At 31.5% G+C, this 20612-nt stretch overlaps 2 protein-coding genes and 1 long non-coding RNA gene across 3 annotated transcripts; 1 reads left to right on the top strand and 2 right to left on the bottom strand.

Moving 5' to 3' along the window:
• The first annotated feature begins 9699 nt into the window (after window positions 1-9699).
• Window positions 9700-12403, top strand: LOC126678760 (cytokinin dehydrogenase 1-like). Its single transcript, XM_050373660.2, has 5 exons — window positions 9700-10647; window positions 11082-11209; window positions 11307-11567; window positions 11650-11912; window positions 12000-12403. Exons 1-5 carry the CDS (start codon window positions 9978-9980, stop codon window positions 12307-12309), a joined length of 1632 nt encoding a protein of 543 aa, XP_050229617.1. The 5' UTR covers window positions 9700-9977; the 3' UTR covers window positions 12310-12403.
• A 194-nt stretch (window positions 12404-12597) lies between these two features.
• LOC126678385 (uncharacterized) lies at window positions 12598-14947 on the bottom strand. Its single transcript, XM_050373283.1, has 6 exons — window positions 14943-14947; window positions 14811-14820; window positions 14676-14729; window positions 13841-13919; window positions 13550-13645; window positions 12598-13244 (listed from the first exon to the last, which is right to left on the bottom strand). The coding sequence occupies exons 1-6, from the start codon at window positions 14945-14947 to the stop codon at window positions 12865-12867; spliced, it is 624 nt and encodes a 207-aa protein (XP_050229240.1). The 3' UTR covers window positions 12598-12864.
• A 1802-nt stretch (window positions 14948-16749) lies between these two features.
• Window positions 16750-18554, bottom strand: LOC126676625 (uncharacterized). The gene is made up of 3 exons (XR_007640365.2): window positions 18457-18554; window positions 17489-17559; window positions 16750-16942 (listed from the first exon to the last, which is right to left on the bottom strand). It is a non-coding gene; the product is annotated as an uncharacterized LOC126676625 (long non-coding RNA).
• Between the last annotated feature and the right edge of the window lie 2058 nt (window positions 18555-20612).

Genomic DNA, 20612 nt, shown 5'->3' with positions numbered 1-20612 from the left:
CCGGAAAATACGGGATATTATTCTACTCCACTTAGGATAATTCTTCTTCGAATTAAACAAACAGCTCAGGTATAGTAAAAGACTTAGTGCACACATATATATCATAAAATACATAAACAATAAACTCAGCGTATCTCCAGGAAGAGTAAAAGATAACAATTTAGCATGTTGGACTCCGTCTCCCAAGTTCACTCCTCAACCTAGTGACTGCGCCACGAAATTTTGACCATAAGAATAAAAACGGTTCCCTATCGCGATTAGGCCGAAGGTACTCTTTCCATCACCAAAATAAAATCAAAGTGGTTTTAAGTTTCGAAAGGTCAAACACGCATACGTACAAAATTCTGAGTCTAACAGCTCTGTACTCCAAATGATTCCTCGATCAACCGAAATTTCAAACCAACAAGATTGTCTAAACTCGTGCCAACATCCCTTAAACAATCGATACCGCAATTTCGCTAGAAATTGCCTAAACATGCTAAACAAGACAAATCATGCATTCGACAATCCAAATCGTATAGCCACTGATCCTAAATCATATAAACATCATATTTATCATTTTAGAATAGTAGGTACATCATCTCAAAACATTTATGCGATTAGAACTCTCAAACAACCAAAATTCACCATTTTACGCAATTTTAGCTAAAATAATCGAGAGCATGCCAAAATGTTGATACAACCAACAAGATCAATTCATAAACATCAAATCCATCAAACATATCATACATATCAGTAACCTAAGCATAGAATATCAATTTCATAGATTCAAACCACCCAAATCGGTAGGTTGGCCAATCAGTGTGTATGGGCTAGGGGCGGTAGGTGTGGATCCTTCATAGTCGTTTGCAGAGGCGCTGGTGTTTCCCTCGTCCCCGATGGCATCATAGTTTTATTGCGGGTGGGAGATTTTTATTAGTTTCGGCCATCCCGAATAAAATTTGTTTTTGGAAATTTTTTATTCCCACAAATGGCGCCAAATTATGGATCTCGTGATGGTACGAGAGATTTGTTAATTGTAAAGATTCAACGGCCGTTACTCTGTAAAAGGGTGGGAGGTGCAAGTGAGACAAGCATATGGACTTGAGTTTTTAGACCTAAAATCCACTATGATGTTTAAGTCAGTAAGGATAGTCGAGTAATTAACTTAAAATAAATAGGCAATAAAACGTAACTTATAAGAAGTTATATTATTATCCTTTTATAGACCTTTCAGTCATGTAGCTCTTTTTCTAGCAATGTGGGATTTTCTGTAGTGTTCCATCAATAACGATGTGTTCGGTTAAAGGTTGCAAATGAAAAAAAATAAAAATAACAATTATTATTTTTTATATATAACTTTATTTCAATAAAATCATGTAATAATGGATATTAATTTAATTTATATAATATTTATTACTAACATAAATATTGGTAAACTATTTTAAGTTATATATAATTAAATAATGGTTTAATCATTCAAAATATTTAAATTTTAAATTATTTTTCAATTTTCAGTTTCAATTTTAGCTATTTGTTCAATTTATAGCGGAAAAAAAATTCAAATATATCTTTCATATTGTTTCAATTTGCTTATTTACCATTTTCGAAACATGAAGAGTACACTTGATTGTTTTGTCATTTAAATCTAAACAAATTAGTACAATTGAAAATTAAAATTAAAAAAATAACTAAAATTGATAATTTCGAAGATTTGAACCATAAACGAAAAAATTTAAAAAAGTGAGGTGTTTTTTTATTTTATTTTTAAGCCTGACATAATTATGTGATAAACTAAATATAATACTTTTTTGATAAAAAAATATATATAATACTTTTACAAAACAAATGATTTTATTTGTAAAAAGGTAATATTTTGTTTTAATAAATATATAAATTAAATAACTTTTTATTAAAATAAATTTATAATTTTTCAATTTAAATACTAATATCTTTTTATAAAAGGAATTTTTAAATATAAAACAATGTGTAGTGTGAATGAGATACTAAGTTCGATTATACTAAGGTCAGAATCAGGTTGGTCTCATTTAAGAGAACATATAAGTATAATTTAATTAATTTCATAATTCAAGTGGGTTTTTAACATATTAAACTTTAGTCTTTTTATAATTAGGAGACCGAATCATAAAGTATTGAAAATGCTTCAACATTCTTTCTCCTATATGGTTAGCAACAAAATAATGCAAAGATCTCAGTAATCATAAGAGTTTTTGTCTTAATCTATATGAAACATGTAAAGATATATCATCATCACAACATGGAAATCCAGTATTTATGAGCACCAAATAGTTACACCTTATTATAATAAGGTCTAATCACTCAAAAATCATTCACCTTTAAATTTTTTTTTTTCAATTGCACTCTGACATTGAAAAACTCTCCCAAAACCCTCACACTTTTAAATTTCATTTCAATTGTACCCTGACATAGAAAAATCCTCTCAAAATCCCCCAGCTTTAGATTTTTTTCAATTGTACTCTAAATTAAAAAAAAATTATAGTTTTGATTTTAAAAGGTTATTGGATATAATTTTAGAAAGAATGATTTTATACATTATTAATAATATTAGTGTTTAATTAGAATATAGATTAAAAATAAAAGATTATTTTAGAAAAAAATCATGTGAAAATAGGTCAATTTAATACTTTGGGGTACAATTGAAAAAGAATCTAAACGTGGGGGGGTTCTGAGAGAATTTTCCTACATCAGGGTGCAATTGAAAAAAATTTAAAGATTGGGGGCTTTTAAATGATTAAACCTTATAACAAATGTGATAGAAATAATGTTGCAAACTTTTGCCTACTTGAAGACATACTTAGGGGCTGTTTGGTTCAAGGTTGGAAATGAGAATCGGAATGAGAAGAAATTGGAATGAGAATGATTGTTTTTATTTTTTGTTTGGTTCAAAATTAGTGTAGAAATGATAAATGCATTTGAAAGATCTTGTTTTCTTATATGCGGTTGAGAAGGGCATAAAGATGTCTTGTGCTTATCACTTCATGTGTCACTTGGATGGATTGGTGGCAAGAAAGGGAACTCTTCGTTGTGGTGCTTTTGTTATGGCCTTGGTTAAGCGTTCTTCGGCTTGGACTCCGAGCATCCGCACCCTTCAAGAAAAAGTTTACAAATGGAACGCGGCTCTTCTCAATTTGGGTTTTTAGGTCAACAATTGCAAGGCCTTTTATGATGATGGTTCTCACTTTATTTATCTTCTTGGTGAGAATTTGATGCAAACTCACATTGAGAGACTTGCCAAAAGGCGAAGAGGCGGTTTAGGGAGAAATGTAGAGCAACTTCACGAACAAGTGCAAGCGGCAATAGATACACCTCCTTATGCTCCTATGGAAGAACCTCAAGCCTATCCTCAACCACCTCCCGGTATGGACACCTTTCAACTCCTTTCTCACATGTATGGAAGGATGACCTTGTTTGAAACGAATGTGGGAAATCGTTTCAACCAAATTGATACGAGGTTTGATACCGTTGATCAAAACATAAGATTTCTCCGAACAAGAATGGATGATCATTTTGGTCTTCAATCTCCTCCATCGGTTCAAGAAGGACATGATGATGATGAAGAAGTTGTGAGCGAAAGCGACCTTTGAAGCTCCAACTCATATGCATTTCATATTTTTCTTGCATTTTTTCATAACTTTGCATTTTTTATATACCAAAAATGCCTTGTATTTTATCAAGTAATAGGTTACATGTTTGTGTGTTTCTATATTGTTTCTCCATTATGCTTTTATTACTTACTTGTTCATATTTTTTTTTGTATTTATTTCTTTATTTCTTTTGATATTTGCCTTTCACTCTTTTTGATCTTGACAAAGGAAAAGAGATATTTGCTTTCTATTTTATATATATATCTCTTAAAAGTGCAAATTTTTAATAAAATGCCAAAATTTTTAAAATCGTATATACTTTATGCTTGCCTTAATTCATTTAAATTTCTTGTGCATAAAGTGCGGGGGAGTCAAAGTTCATTTGAACTTCTACTAACGTAGCCATTTTTATAAATTGATTGTCAAAATCAAAAAGGTGGAGATTGTTGGACCAAGGTGAATCCTAATTTTGAATTTGACAATCAATTTAAAGATTCTAATAATGTTTATTAGTATGCAGGAACATATAGAAACCATCACGGGTCGAATCGGAGCCTTCTAGCAAGAATCACAAAACCAGGTATCCTTAAGAAACAGAAGCGTTTCGCGCCCGCTACCCTGAGGTAGTTGCGGGCGCGACACATAAGTCGCAGGCGCGATCATGAATCTTCACGGAGGCGACAATCCAATGTTCTTACCCTTCGTTTCTTAAGAAATGTCGCGGGCACGACATCAAGTCCTAGCGGGCGCGATCTATATATCCGTTACATTCCCTCAACGGTAATAATTGAATACCCCTATGAAAAGGTGCCATGTGGCACCTGTCAGCCAGTTTGTCAGAGCAACAGAAGAGTCGCGGGCGCGACCTTTGCTTTTCCAGCAAAACTTTTGTTTTGTTCTAGAGGTTTCAAGGGAAGGTTGTTAGGGTTATAAATACCCATTGTCTACCTCAATTATGAGGTTAGACACTTTATCAACAACCAAAGATTAGAAGCATTCAATTTCTTATTTTTAAAACATTTATTGTGCATCAATTTACATTGATTGTTTTCCTTTCTTGTTGTTGATTATCAATTGTTTGATTAATTATTAAGTGCTTGTAGGTTTGTCATTAGCCTTGAAAAATCACTTTGTAAGTTTGAGATTAGCCTTAGAAAATCTCTTTTTGTATTAGTTTGTGTTAAGCTTTAAAACACATATTAATGAATTATCAAAATCTCAATTTTTGATAGTGGAGTAGGATCGACTTGTGATTCGAACCACTCTAAATCCCTTGTGTCAATCTCTATCTCTTAATCTCTTCTTAATTTTTAAAACACCTTATTCACCCCACTATAAGGTAGCATTTGGGATTCAGAACAGACCCTCATGGGTCAGTTTTTCAATGGAAGAACGACCCTCATGGGTCAGTTCTTCCATTGAAGAGCGATCCTGATGGATCGGTTCTTCCGTAAAGAACGATCGGTTTTTGCCTTTCGAAAGTTAAATTTTTAGCGAAATAATCTAATTTTCTTTTCGGAAATCAACTTTATTTTCTATATAATGATATTTTTTTAACATTTTTAAATTTTAAAAATTTATTGAATAAATTAAATAAAAATGTTTATTATTAGTTGAATTTTAAAGGAAGAAAGTGTTTTTATACTATTAATAACATTAACATCTATTCTTAAAAATGAATGATTAATTGAACTTTTTCAAATTAAAAGAGGTCAATTTAACTTATTTTTAGGGTAGAGTTGAAACCTGAAAATTCTAAACAGGGTATAATTGAAAATTTTCTTAAGTCGGGTGTAGACGAAAAAAAAGTACAAAGTGGGAAATTTTTTAAGTGATTAGACCATTTATTTATTAGTATTAAATGAATAAAAATCATTTTTCTTCAATAGATAAATAGACAAAATAGGCCAAATCAAAATAAAATTTTATTCATGTAGCCTTGAACCAACATATTTAATAGAGGTTTATCTCAACTACAATATCTATAATACCAAACAAATCCTATCAAATTAGGGATAATTAGGAGAATACCTAAATAATAAAAAAAATTAGCATTTGTTAATTTCAAAATCTCAACTTTATTTCTCTACCCTAGCGTGTCAGTCATTTATTTTCTTACTCTTCTATTTATTTTTATACTCCATTTAGCAATTCAATTCAAAATATTCAGCTCATATCAATTAAACAAACTAATTTCTCTAATTCTATCATTATTTTTAAAAATATATTGTAAGTTTCAAATTTAGTTTCCGATCTGCTCGAATTTTTAATTCGTAATCAAATCGCTTCAAATTTTACTTTGAATTCAAATCCAACAATCCTAACTTTCTCCAAAAATGAAAAAAACTGTAAATTATTAATTATTAAAGACGGTTCAAACAGATTCAAATGCAGTTTCAAAAAGTTTCTAAAACATAATTTTATTATCATTTAAAAAAGGTTTATAAAATGGTTTCAAACAATTTACAAGCGTTTCAAACAGTTTCAAAAAAAATAGCTTCAAACAGTTTACAAGCGTTTCAAACAGTTTAAAAAAACAGCTTCAAACAGTTTACAAGCATTTCAAACAGTTTCATAAAACACAATTTGCAACCTTTATCTAAAAATAATTTCAAACAGTTTAAAAATGTTTTTAACAGTTTACAAAGGTTTCAAATAGTTTAAAAAAAACATTTTCAAACAGCTTATAAAAATTTCAAAACAATTTACAAAAATTTCAAAGTTTACAAAAGTTTAAACCAGTTTCAAACGGATTCTAAAAACAATTTCAAACATTTCATAAAAAAAAGGTTAAATTAGTTATAAAAATATTTTAAAAAAATTTATAAAGATTTCAAACAAACAATTTAAAACGATTTCTAAAAATAGTTTCAAACGGTTTACAATAGGTTCAAACATATGAACAAAATTATTAATAAAAATTAAAAATTAATACATAAAAAATAGAAAGAGGAAGAAGAAGAAGATCCATAATAAGAGGATATGATGGCGGCTATGTAATCTTCCATTATTTCAAATTTTCTGAGACGAACGTGATTGATATTTTCATCGTTGATTTTTTAATTATTTCAAATCTTTGATTGTTTGTGTTATAAATCGAATATATTAAATAAATTATAGAAAATTTAATAGAATTTGTTAAGGAATTTCATGAAAGAAAATAAAAAGAAAAACTTGCAAAGAAAAGAAGAAAAAGAAAAAGGAGGAAGAGGAAGAGGAAAGAAAAAGAAAAAAGAGAAAAAAACAGTGCATGTGTTTAAAAAAAGGAGAGTAAAAATATAAATAAATTAATCTGCTAATTGAGAGTACAAATAAAAATAAAAAAATAAAAAAATAAATTTTTAAAAATGAGATATTGAGAATAAATATGTTTGCAAATGGAGTTCTTTTTTTTGCAAATTTCTCATGAAATTAATGTAAGATTCATCATAATTATCCCACTAAAAGATGCCCAACATCATCACCAATCCAATTAGGACCCCTCCTATAGTTAATCTAAAACAAGCCACTTTTAGAATCATAATAAGAGAATAGAAATGTTTAGCTACTTGCCAACAATACAGTTAAGTAAGAAGCACTATCCACAAACAATATCAAATTCCTCAACCAAAGCACTTTACAATTTGAATTTCTAATTATGAAAAGTTGACTTTATTTCACAGGCTGAAATTAGAAACCAAAATTTTATTCAGTCACTAACCTAAATAATTGGGACAAAGCAATTGTCATAGACAAATAAAAAAGCATTGGAGGCAATGGAATGAACATTTTGGGATCATAAATGAACAGAAATATAATATTTTTTTATCTCATTTTAGTGGACAAAATTCTTTCTATATATTATTTTAAAAATATAAATAAATAAAATGTAATTATGTTTTTATATTTTTCATTTATAGAAACTTCTTAACCTTAACATTCTAGTAAAAAATTACGTCTAAAAAAATATTAATTAAAAAGTAGTGCGAAATCACTTGCATAATCGTATGCTCTCTTCCTATAAGCATTGAGCATACTACGAAATCACTTACATAGTGTACCCCGTACGGTATCAAATTTCAAATGAATACTTATTATGTTAGCTAATATCAAAAGTGAATCGATAAAGGTTCATCTAGAATTTGATGTAAAATATCAGATAAAATTTGTTTGTGGCTTTGGAAATGATAACACTTCCAAACCTGATATTTTAGCTCCCTTTACCTTTCAACTATAAATAGGACAATAAATTTGTCACTTCAGCTCCAATTTATTTATAATGCTCCAACCATTTTCCGACATCTCGTTTGAGAGGTAACACACAATGTCAAATTTGAAGGTGGTGTTTTTTCAAAACCACAAACTTATCCTTATGTGATCTTTCATACCAAATTTGAAGGGCAAAACAAACTTCTGTTGAAAAGCAAATGGGGCAATACTTTGTAGTAATACCACTAGTTTCCTTGAACACACAATTTATGAATTTAGTTATACTAAATTGAAGAAAATCATTTTAGGGAAGCCCCATTGCTGGAATCTAAGACTCCAACCTAACATTAAAGCTGATAAGTTGACCTTTTCAGTCATTCAATCTATCAATTTCATTCCCCACTTTTCTGTGTCTCTCTCCCTCTCTTCATCTCTACACAGCCAAGTAGCCATTGGCCCCTACACAGCCCACAGAGACCAAATTTGGTGACAAATGGGAATTTCTTTTTGTTAAAGATTATGAGGAATAGCCTTAACAGAGTAAGAAAAGTAGTTGAGTTGCAGCTAGTAAGAGCAATTTTCAGATGTTAACATAGAAAGATACCGACTCGTACAAAATTTCAAAGAGTAAAGGGTCCGGTCCGTAAACTTATGATTCAGGTTCAAAAAACTCATTCTCTGTCATTTTAATAAATTAAGGACAGTACTCTTTATTTTTATGTTAATTAAGGATAAAATCGTACAATAGGAACAAGTCTAAAACCTAAGATGAAAATGTCTAGAAGTGAGCTATTTGAGCACGAATCACTCATGTCTAAGAGTGAATTATTTGAGCGCGAATCACTAATTCGAAGACCGGTTTGACACTTTAGTCAAATTTCAAATGAATGCTTATTAGGTTAGCCAATAAGAGTAGCAAATGGGGCAACACATAGTAGTAGTACACATTTATGAATTTAAAAAGAAAAGTACCAAATTTATAGTAAATAGAAGAAATCATTTTAGGGAAGCCCCATGCTGGGATCTAAGACTCCAACCTAATCTTAAAGCTGATAGGTTGACCTTTTTAGTGTTTCCCTCATTCAAACTATCAATTCCAATCTCTCTCTTTTCACCTCCTCACAGCCAAGTAGCCATTGGCCCCTACACAGCCCAGAGAGACCAAACTTGGTGATAAATGTGTTGGACATAATAATAAGGAATAGTCTTAGCAGAGTTAGAGATAGTTAAGTTGTGCAGCTAGTAAGAACAATTTTCAAATGTTAGCATAGAAAGATGCTAAACCGACCGAAAAAAGACAAAAAAGATTCCAAAGTGAAGACAAGTTTTGATGTAAGAGAATAGTGAGAAAGCTAGTGAGGTGGCATACTATAATTAGTGAAGTGTGAAATGAGAGTTTTTGATGAAGCACAGACCTTGTGAAGTTCACGTGATGACTGGGGTCCTATGTCATGACCACTCAGCTGAAGCAGCATACGATGTTAGTAGGGGCCGGTCCGTAGATACTGGGAATTTTTATCTTCTTCATTGGTACCTAATAACTGACAACAATTTATGCACAAAAGTCATATAGGCTTAGTCAATTCTCTACACACAAAAAAAGAAATTATCACTTGTGAATACTTTTCCATTGCTTCAAGTAGTAAAAACAGTGCTGTATCATTGCTAGTAGTGGCAACATCTCTAAAAAGACACCAAAATAAAAATAGTAATAATTTAATTATAGTCGAAACCTCATCTAACGGCTTAAAATTTTAAGTTGGTACTAGAATTCCTATGATCAATGGATCCATGTGCTTGTTCACGCTTCAAATCTAATAAACATTTGCGACGGAAGGTCTTAAAGATGCTAATAAAATTATGGTTGATAAAAAGTTAAAAGAGAACACAAGAAGAAGATGAGGCTTGTAGTAAAGAGTATTTTCACTTTCTTGTGACTGTTATCCATTCCACTTTAGGAGCCAAAACAAAAATCTGAACATATGATCGCACACAACAATATGACAAAGTTTAGGGACGGTTCATAATAATACAGACTCACCACAACAGAATATCTGACTCTGTTTATTCGACTATGCTACCCCAAAACCGTCCACTATAAAATCTCTTCTCACCTTCCAATTCCATAACCTCTTCTACATCTCTCCTTTCAACTCTTCATACCCGATCTCTTTCTCTCTCTGCATGAGCATGCAAAGCGAGATGGAGTCTCCGCCTTCTGCCTTCCGCAAACAAAACACTATTACACTACTCGGGTTTTTTATGATCTTATTCTTGTTCTCTATACCTGGAAATTTACATCTTTGTTCTAACTCAAGTATCCTACTCCTATCCAATAAAAGTTCCTCCGATGAGCTTACGGAACAAACACTAAACTTAGACGGACACCTCGGATTTGATAATCTTGAATATGCAGCTAAGGATTTTGGAAACAGATTCCATTTCCCACCATCAGCAGTTCTGTATCCAAAATCAGTTTCTGATATTTCTTCTACAATAAGTTATATTTTCAATATGGGTCCTAGTTCCAAGATTACAGTTGCTGCCAGGGGACATGGTCATTCTCTTCAAGGCCAGGCACAAGCTCATCAAGGCATAGTAATCAGTATGGAATCGCTTCAGGGTCCGGTGATGAGGATTCATACAGGCGAGCTACCCTATGTGGATGTATCAGGTGGTGAGCTATGGATTAATATTCTACATGAAACTCTAAAATATGGGCTTGCACCGAAATCGTGGACCGACTACCTCCATCTCAGTGTTGGCGGTACCTTGTCAAATGCAGGAATTAGCGGACAAGCATTTCGACATGGACCACAAATTGACAATGTTTACCAGCTGGAGATAGTCACAGGTAGAGTATAAGGACCGAATATTCAGTAGAGTTTCAATGCCCAAGATCACACAAGATGATATTAAAATTGTCATCTCAGTATCATTTTAGAAATTGTCTAAAACAAACTAAAGCACTTTGCAGAGACCAAAAGGAAAACAAAAATGAAGCCTCTCCAAAAATATTATTCACGTCTTTGACAACTTCTCGCTTATGTTGCATAGAAATGAAAACGCCGAAAGAAATACGTTGAAATAAACAATGGCGAAAAACTATTTTTTACCCAAATATGTTTAAATATTAAAATTTCAGATTTTCAGAAGCGTTTTCGAAAATAAAAATGAATTGCTTCCAGAGTCGACAAGTTTCTGTGCAACATAACTTCTCGCAACCATATTTAACTATAAAGCTAAATTACAAAAGAAGTATATCTAATTTGAGTCTTGTGGATGCAGGCAAGGGACAAGTATTTACATGTTCAGAGCAGGAGAATGCAGATCTATTTTATGGTGCCCTTGGAGGACTAGGACAGTTTGGCATAATCACCCAAGCTAGAATATCTCTTGAACTAGCACCTAATAGGGTATTTCAATTCTCCAAAGTCCATATGCCTGACTCACACTTAGAGCAATATTGCCTAATCCTAGATCTACTCTAATATTGTAAATAATATTTGACAGGTGAAATGGATCCGAGTCTTGTACTCTGAGTTCTCAAGATTCTCCAATGACCAAGAACATCTGATAGCATCAGAAAATTCTTTCGACTATATTGAAGGATTTGTATTGATTAACAGAACGGGTCTCCTCAACAACTGGCGATCTTCCTTCGATCCCAAAGACCCAATACAAGCCAGCCAGTTCATTTCGGATGGTAAAACTCTTTACTGTCTGGAAGTCGCTAAATACTTCAATACAGACGAGGTTGATGTAACGAACCAGGTACGTAGTACTATTTTTATCCAGACAAAATCTTCTCACTTGATCACAGTCCCAGCCTCTTAACTTTCATGCTTCAACGCAGAAAACAGAGGAGTTGCTGTCAGAACTAAGTTATATTCCATCCACACTTTTCCTGTCGGAAGTTTCTTATGTCGAATTTCTCGACAGAGTACATATCTCCGAGATAAAACTCCGAGAAAAGGGTTTATGGGAAATTCCACACCCATGGATGAATCTTTTAATTCCTAAAAGCAAAATCTCCAAGTTTGCTCAAAAGGTCTTTGGCAACATTCTTACAGATAGTAGCAATGGACCCATTCTCATTTATCCAGTAAACAAGTCCAAGTAATTTCACTATCGATAATTTACTCGATTTCTTCGACGAGATTTTAAAATGATGTATTCCCAATCAAGTTCTAATTTATATTGCAGGTGGAAAAATAAAACATCTTTAAGCATCCCAGAAGAAGATATCTTTTATCTAGTGGCATTCCTATCGTCTGCAGTGCCATCTTCCACTGGCAAAGATGGCCTGTCACACATTTTATCTCAAAATCAAAAAATTCTACATTTTTGCTCCGAAGCCAATCTTGGAGTTAAGCAATATTTGCCCCATTACACAACCCAAGAAGAATGGCAAGCTCACTTTGGTCCTCAATGGGAAGTTTTTGTACAGAGGAAATCGACCTACGACCCTTTAGCAATCCTAGCTCCTGGCCAAAGAATCTTTAAGAGGCAATAGCCTTCAAGTGATATCAGATACTCAAATATGCCAAAAAATACACAAAGTGAGCCACAATGTATAGAACTGTAAATGTTTAGGAGTTCTCACACAATTCTTTGAACATTAAGTATCAGCAAGATAGGAAATATGCGACCATTGATGTTATTGTTAATTAGGAGTGTGCAAAAACTGAATCAAACCGACAGATTTGTCAGTTTGATTTTTAAAAAATTTAAGGGCTCTGTTCGGTTTAAACGGAAGACCCCCTAAATGTTAATAAAGTTGAATACTTGGAGCACATAACAATTGTGAAAGGACTTGTATCAATAACATTACAGCAAGTTATCTTAAGCAAATCCTTTAGATAGGTTATTCTTAATTTCAGTCATTTCTACGGGCATATAGAAATAACATGTTTGGTCCTAGACTGTACAAGAGAACAAAAGCAAAATATGAAAATAAGACAAACGAAAGAAACCTAATGTGCCATGTGACAGCGCGCACAACAAAGTATTAAAAACAACTAAGGTGAGCAAAAGTTAACAGCGACTCACTACATTAGGATCAAACGAGCTAATCTTCTTCTGCTGATTGCTTCCAGCCTAGACCAGGTCTGCGTACTTCTCCCTGTGGTTCTTCATAGTTTCTAGCTTCAAGAATAGATTCTTCAAAATCGGTTGAATCACTTGCAACAGGAAGAAAGCTATTTATATCATCTCTAGCTCCAAACCCTCCGGCTCGTATAACATCATCAGTTGTCATGGAAGCTTCTGAATTTACTTCCCCAGAGGTGTTCTTATCAGCAGGAACATCAGGCGCAACTATTTCTCCACTTTTCCAGTTAACTATGCCAGCGTATTTGTTATCTCCTTGAGAGTTTGGAACTGGTTTTGGAATATGTTTTTCGTGACTGGACATAGTTTCTTCCTTCCTTGTACTCTTTTGATCAGCATCTGCAGAGCTCAATACTTAGGAAACTACATTTTGATCAAGAATTTTACACGTGCATAAAAAATGAAACTAATAATTTTTTTTCAAAGAGATAGAGTTTCAACAGAAAATAATAACATTATCATTAATCTTCTTTTTAAGCTCGGGATTCATACAGATGTAATGTAACTGTATGAAAGAGAATTTACAGAATCTTTTTGATCCAAGACTATTTTTATATTCTAGTTTCATGAGTATGATGCTCAAGTCCAGAAGTAGAAGTAGTGTTCTGAAAACTTATAAAAGGAGATTCAAAATCTGACTGCACCTTCATCCATCACAACTGGTGCAATAGCGCATTTTGACTGCTCAAGTCCAGAAGTAGAAGTAGTAATAAGACTAAGATGAGCAAAAGTTATGAAAACTTAAGTTCCAGTTACATGGTCCTCACATAATCAATGCAATAGCTCATTTTCTAATTTAAGAGGTTTCAGTTTACTTGCATGTACAAGAAATTTTAAACTCTGTTTCAAACTTTTAATCAAAAGAGGTCATTTGACTCATTTCTAATGAATGATATTACATTACATGTCGCCAAAAGGCCAAAAAGAATCCATACATAAAATCTGAAACTGCACTTGTATAATGATATCACCTAATCTCCTCTCATCACAATAGCAAAAACAGTATGTTCCTTTCTATGGTAAAGTCAAACTTGCAACTGGACAGAACTGATTTCACAGAAAAGTATTTCCGTAACAGTAACCTCACATTAAACTCCTCATGATGGATTTCCAGAATAAAAAAGGTACATTCAAATACTTTAAAAAGTTCTAAAAGTAATTTCTATCACAACACAGCCCACAGGATGCAAGAAATAAATATACTTAAAAGAGTTTTAGATAACATCTATGTAGTATGAAAATGGAAAATGCCGACACGAAATATGAAAAAACTTTTAAAAAAGTAGATTATGAATATAAAATTTTGTAGATTCAAAAGCGTTCTCGAAAATAACATGACAGAATATAAAACTCGATAAGTTTTTTATGCAACACAAGATAACACTTGCATAGCATTCCAACATCAAGATGCAAGTAACAACGGTACCACTCAGTATCATGTGTAATTATGCACACAAAACGTTAAGATCACATAAGTAGCCTGAGAATACCTCCATTTGACAATTCATGTAACCAGTAAAAAGTTAACTTATTTATAACTTCTTCCCTTATCTAAATCTATAAAAAGGCCACAAATATGAATCCTATGAAATTTCCCGCTAACACTTAATTGATCTGGAAAATTAAATCATATCGAAATTTGATGATAGCAGAAAAAGCTTTAAAATCATCATCAAATTAGCATGAATGTCAATTTGTAGTTGAGTACATAAAGTAGTACCAAGTGAAACATCGGCCGAACCATACTCCATAAGGCTTAAAAGTAATAACCTTCCACAAAATAATATTCTGTCTCTCTAGGAAATTAACACACTCGACAAATTTCTGCAAAAAAAAAAAAAAACAAATAAAACAGAAGCTAATGTGAATTCCCTTTTTGTTTGGTAAGAATTAATCTGACAGTACATGACTAATGCTACAAAAAAATCAAAAATAGAGTTACTGAATCAATTTCTAAGTACACCAAATACAATTAAATTTATTTATAAATAAATTCCACCATTGTTTTTTTTTTCTTAATTCAATTGAACCAAACACGCCATTATGATGACAAATTCTTTAAATGGATAATTCAATAGATAATTTCTTATTCATCCATCATGGTTTGAATATGAAGCCAAAAACATTATAAAATTGAATCAGAAGCACGCAATTTTCATATTCAACCCAATTCAGTCAAATTCAATTCAATAAAACATAAAAAAAAATGAAGAAAAAAGCTAAAAAATAGATAAACGAATGCATGCAAAGAGGAAGCAATTTAAACGATAAACTGAATACAATCCAAACACTGTAATGAATTACCTGAAGAAGAAGAGAGCAGAGGACTGGTTCTGTCCGATGGGGGTTTTCTTTAATAAAACAGTATTTGTACTGTTCGGCGACTCTGTTTTTTATTGATTTAGGTGGCAATATGCCTTCTCAACTTGTAAGCAATGGGCAATTAACACATAAATTAATTTTATGGGTAAATCAGTACACAAATTTGGTGATTATTGGCAATTTGCCCTTTTAATTTATAAGTTAATTGTATTCTAAATTGACAGTTAGCCCCCTTAACTTATAAATTAAATTGTCAAAATGGATTAATTACCTATAATCACCAAATTCGTATATTAATTTACCAATAAAATTTATTGATGTGTCAATTGTTCATTGCTTATAAATTAAAAAGACAAATTTCTACTTAAGTTTTTTTTTATTACTATCTTTTACTTCTACCACATCACAACTTGGAATGTTTCATTCAACTAGGAGCATAAAATTAATATAAATACACTTTATTTATATTTATATATTTTCAAGATCAAAAAAAAATATTTATATATTTTCAATTGATTAAGTGAAATTATCTATAAATTTTAAATATTCCCCCATAAATTTTGAGGTTATTGTCATAAAATATTCTCCCGAATTAAACACAGTTTACAAAACTTGGCATCTATATCTTAATTTTTCATTTTATGTCATATATAGCTAAGTGTTTTATATATAGGGTGTTGTTTTGATCATTCAAATGGCGAAATAACATTATCTTTTTTATCAAAAATAACACATAAAACGACCTTTAGACTATAGGATGAAAAGGTTAAGGTCTATATTTTCTTATATTATTTAAAATAATTAATTCACTTACAAATTGTTAAATCAAATTTTATTTATAATTTTATTTATCATTGTTAATTTTTTTTAATTTTAAATTAATAAATAATATTTTGTTATATTATTTTTGTCAAATTAATAAATAATATATATACTTTCTTTTCTTCTCTATAAAAATTTCTCCATTCTCTTTAAAAATACGAAACTAAAAATCATTTTTTTAAGGAAATGGTTTTGACTTTTTTCGTCGGAAAACTGCCTCTTCTGCTTTGTTTTTCTTTTTTGTCCCTTTTCAATAAAGTTTATTAAGTGTTTTTACAATAAAATTCCATACTTAGAAATCTCTCTTAATTCAGAGATTTGAAGGAACCTTTTTTTTTAAATAAAGTGGTATATTTTGACGGTTGAAAAACCACATTTTAATTTATTTAGTGGGTTTCTTCAAAATATAGAGTTGAGAGTCTTTCTTCATCTTGAGTCGATTAGAACAGTCCTTAACCTGATCAAAGTTCTTAGGTTCTTTAAGCGGATTTAAGATCCTCGGCTTAGAAAGTAGAAAAAATAGAATTGATGTAGTAAATTTTAATTTAGAAATTTGAAGAAACTAATTTTTAGAAGATGTGGTTTTTTGATGTGACACCCTCAAATTAAAATATTATATACTCAAACATTTATAACAAACATCACAAAATTCATTTAATATATGTTTTGTTTCGAGAGAAAAGTTTTAACTTATCGCATAACCGTAACATTCAAAATATCTCACATTAAACACTTATACATAACTTTATACAATAACTCTTAGTACAAAAGTTTTGATATCTATCTTATACACATAAACACTTCGAAATATATTCACGTGCAATGAACTCTCCATTGGCCCACCTGAAACCTCTATCAGATGCAAATGTCGACTCAATGCAACTCTTTGTATCCTGAAAGAAAAAAAATAACGCAGAGGGGTGAGCCTGCAACTCAATAAGCAAATAGATATATGCATACTAAATATACACATTCATAAGAATTTCAAGTAATTAATATATAACTCAAACAATGTTCCATTCAACATAAACAATAACCATTATAAATGTAGTAGTCCAATGTTCAATTCAAAGCAACATATTCTTAAATTTCCAATCAACATCAAGCTTACAGAAGGATATTCAATCATGCGCATAATTCTCATGTTGGCCCAAATCGCCATATAGGTAACCAACATACGTTATTGGCCCAAATCGCCCATTAGGCAACCAATAACTCATTCTCACGTCGTTGGCCTGAATCACCATTTTAGGCAACCAACGACTATCTCAATTCTCATTGAATATCCAAACATAAGCATGACATGATTCTCAAACCAAAACATGACTCGCACAAACAATTCAACCATAATTCACAAGCGCATTTATGTCTCAAATCAATACACACTTGCAATTGCAAACAAACGTATATACCAAGTATAGCACTATCTATTCACTTACTCATTTCACCGAGTCTCAAACCCGTGAAGTTCCAGGCTTGTCCGTCGTATTACCTTCTGGTATATAAGTACCTATTCACATATACGATCTCAATTCATTCACAAAGTAAAACTATTTTGATAATTTACATAAAGAAATAAACTAGTAACCATAACCCCTATTTCTAGGCAGATTATGTGCAATGACTTCAAATAGGTACTACTCCTAACCCAAACATCATTTATATAAACTATTGATATGAGTCATATACATTGGAGTCTAGTTTCATTTCCAATTGAAAGCACATCAATTGGATTAGTATAAATCAGATTATGCACAATACAACACCACTAGGTTAAACTGTCTAGACAAATTATACAATTAAATGTTTCTTCCTTATTCACAATCCAAATGACAGAATTAGTCTTTTATCAAAACTAAAAAGTTTTATTTAACATCCTAATGAATCTACAGAAACAAGAATGGCATCATTTGGGCATGTATAACTCATTGTATCAATTTCACAAGTAGCTAATGCTGCAGCCATAGTTCTACAAAGTAGGCAGAATATATACCCTATTTTGCAATTAATCCACACATCAATATAAACACAATTTGACAGAACCCTTCGGTGAAGTTATATTTATATGAGTCTAAAAAATATACCAAAAAGAACCAACTCAATTATATCTCTAAACAATGAGATATTTATGTTTTGGTGACACTCTACCAGGCTGTATAGGCAGACAGAGCAACAAAATGGTATGGACTATTAGGCTATCATAACGATTTCCAATGATGAAACACAAAGCATAACAATTGTAGTAGACTCGTTATAGTTTCCATAGAATCAAGAATCGATCAATTTGGAGTTGTATAACTCGGTTTATGATATAAACAACAGAGATAATTCTTTTGGATATGTGCAGATTACTTCCAAAAAGATGATGAACTCTAACCTAATCAACCAAAACACTTAAATTACTTACCAAATTTCTCATTTTCTTGATCCAAACTTTAATTTAAGGTGTAGTTGATCTTATTGCTGAAGCTAGGGTTAGGTGTTTATGGTTTCTTCTCTCTTCTCTCTTTTCCTTTTTGATAAGTGAAGAAGAGATTGGCAAGAGGTGTTATTTAACTTATAGTTAGGGTTTATTCATGCTAAAATAAGATTGGGTTTATGGAATCATTCATAAATACTAATATCTCATTTTATCCTTGAAATATTTTATATGTTCAATTCTAACCTCAAACTTAATCTCATTTCGAACCACTCAAATCAACCTAATTAACCGACATACTTTCATTCCAATTTAGTTCTGATATATTTGTTGGTCGTTACACTACCTATTATACATTTTGAATAGTTATAGCATTAATCAAACCCCCATCATTTTCATTTAATTAACATCAATCATTACTTTAAATGCTCACGTAAATGCAAATGAACGACGCTTACTCTTGACCATCGAAATGCATGAATGTATGAGCATGACTATATGCAATTTAAATGTGGGTGTTACATTTGAAATTTGAGAATCACCTTTTAATATTAACTCGTGATTTATTCAAAACTTTAAAATTGGGGTCTTAGAAATCTTTTAGTTAATTTATCCTTAATTTAAAGTATGTGTTGGAGTTAACTAATGTCTTATTAGATCTATCTTATTATTAAATATACGGATGAAGTTTAACAAGCAAACGGTTTTACGGCATAATCGAACGAGTCGAAGTGATTAGGACCTCGCATTCTTGGAAAAAAGTGCCACGTAGGCATTTGCGAAATGTCAACTTAATTTATTTTTTTGAATTAATTTCGTACTTGTACCTTATAATTTTATATGTATTTTTATTTAGTAGATTAGAATTTTGAAAGTTCATATATTTGATTGTTCATAACTTTCATCTTATACTTAATTTTTCAATGAATCTATCTATCTAGAAAAAATATATTAATAAATAATTTATGGATAACACAAAATTAGCATCAATTAAAAATGTGTAAAAAATTGAGAACTGGTGATTTTATTAGATAAGGACATAATAAAAACCGGGCCGAGTTTTGTAGTGTTTATGTTCAGCTCTTTTAGCGAACAAGGCGTTCATATTCGGTTCATTTTCGGTTCGTTTAACTGCTAAACGAACAAACTCGCGAACGAGCTCTCGAACAAGCTTCCAAACAAGTTCACGAATAAGCTCGCGAATGAGCTCATGAACAAAATTGATAAGTACCACGCTAGCCCGTTCGCGAACCCGTTCGTTTAATAGCTGAAACATATAAAATTCGCAAGCATAAAACTACGTAAGTTTCTTATATCAAAATTGTAGTTTTGTTAAATCTACGTAATTTTAGAATTATATAAGTTATTTATATAAATTAGTTGAAAAGTCAGTTCGCGAAAAACTAATCCAGTTTTTAAACGAGCTTGTTCACGAATTCTTGTTAGAGCTCATTCCCAAACCACTAATCGAATTGTTCGTGAACCCAAACGATTTCATGTCCAACTTGTTTAAATTAATGAACATAAAATCAAGTTCAAACTCGGTTCATTTAGATTACGAACGAACACAAACCGAGCTCTTATCGAGCCGAATACCGAATTGCTCGTTTACATCCGTAAAGAAGAGTAGAGAAAATTAGTATGATAATGGGAATGTGGATAATTCTATGGAGACTTAATATTAAATTAAATTTTATATTTTAATATGAAATTATACTATTATCATGAGTATTATTATATTTATTTTTGTTAAAGATGTTAATCATCTTTTTTTAGTCTCATTTGTTAATTGTTAGTTACAGAGGCGTGATTCGAGTCCACAACCTCTTGATGAACTTATAAATGTCTTAATCATCTAAATTAGACGGCTAATAATCACCCATGGCCCTTGATCTTTAGGGGTACGTGCACAAAACCCCCTGATGTTTAAAACGGGCACAAAAGCCCCTGATCTTTGTGGCGGCGCTCACAAAACCCCCTGAGGACGAAAATACCTCTGGCACCGTCTTTTCTGATGAACTGACATTCTTAAAAAAAATCTGACAACACCACATAATCTGACACGTCATCAAAAAAATCTAAAAAAATTAAAACACCCAAAATAAACCAACTCAATCCAAGCCAACTCAATCTAAACTAAACTA

Source organism: Mercurialis annua, linkage group LG4 (assembly GCF_937616625.2).
Source record: "Mercurialis annua linkage group LG4, ddMerAnnu1.2, whole genome shotgun sequence".
Lineage (NCBI taxonomy): Eukaryota > Viridiplantae > Streptophyta > Magnoliopsida > Malpighiales > Euphorbiaceae > Mercurialis > Mercurialis annua.
Note: the sequence above shows the minus strand (reverse complement) of the source record. Positions and strands in the feature narration are given on the sequence as shown.

Excerpts from the sequence above, each read along its gene's own strand:
- LOC126678760 (XM_050373660.2), top strand. The coding sequence starts at position 9,978 with ATGAGCATGCAAAGCGAGATGGAGTCTCCGCCTTCTGCCTTCCGCAAA. Across the intron at positions 10,648-11,081 it reads CCAGCTGGAGATAGTCACAG|GCAAGGGACAAGTATTTACA; the intron begins GTAGAGTATAAG and ends TTGTGGATGCAG. Across the intron at positions 11,210-11,306 it reads TTGAACTAGCACCTAATAGG|GTGAAATGGATCCGAGTCTT; the intron begins GTATTTCAATTC and ends AATATTTGACAG.
- LOC126678385 (XM_050373283.1), bottom strand. Across the intron at positions 13,920-14,675 it reads AGAATATTATTTTGTGGAAG|AAAGGAACATACTGTTTTTG; the intron begins GTTATTACTTTT and ends ACTTTACCATAG. Across the intron at positions 13,245-13,549 it reads ACCAGTTGTGATGGATGAAG|ATGCTGATCAAAAGAGTACA; the intron begins GTGCAGTCAGAT and ends TGAGCTCTGCAG.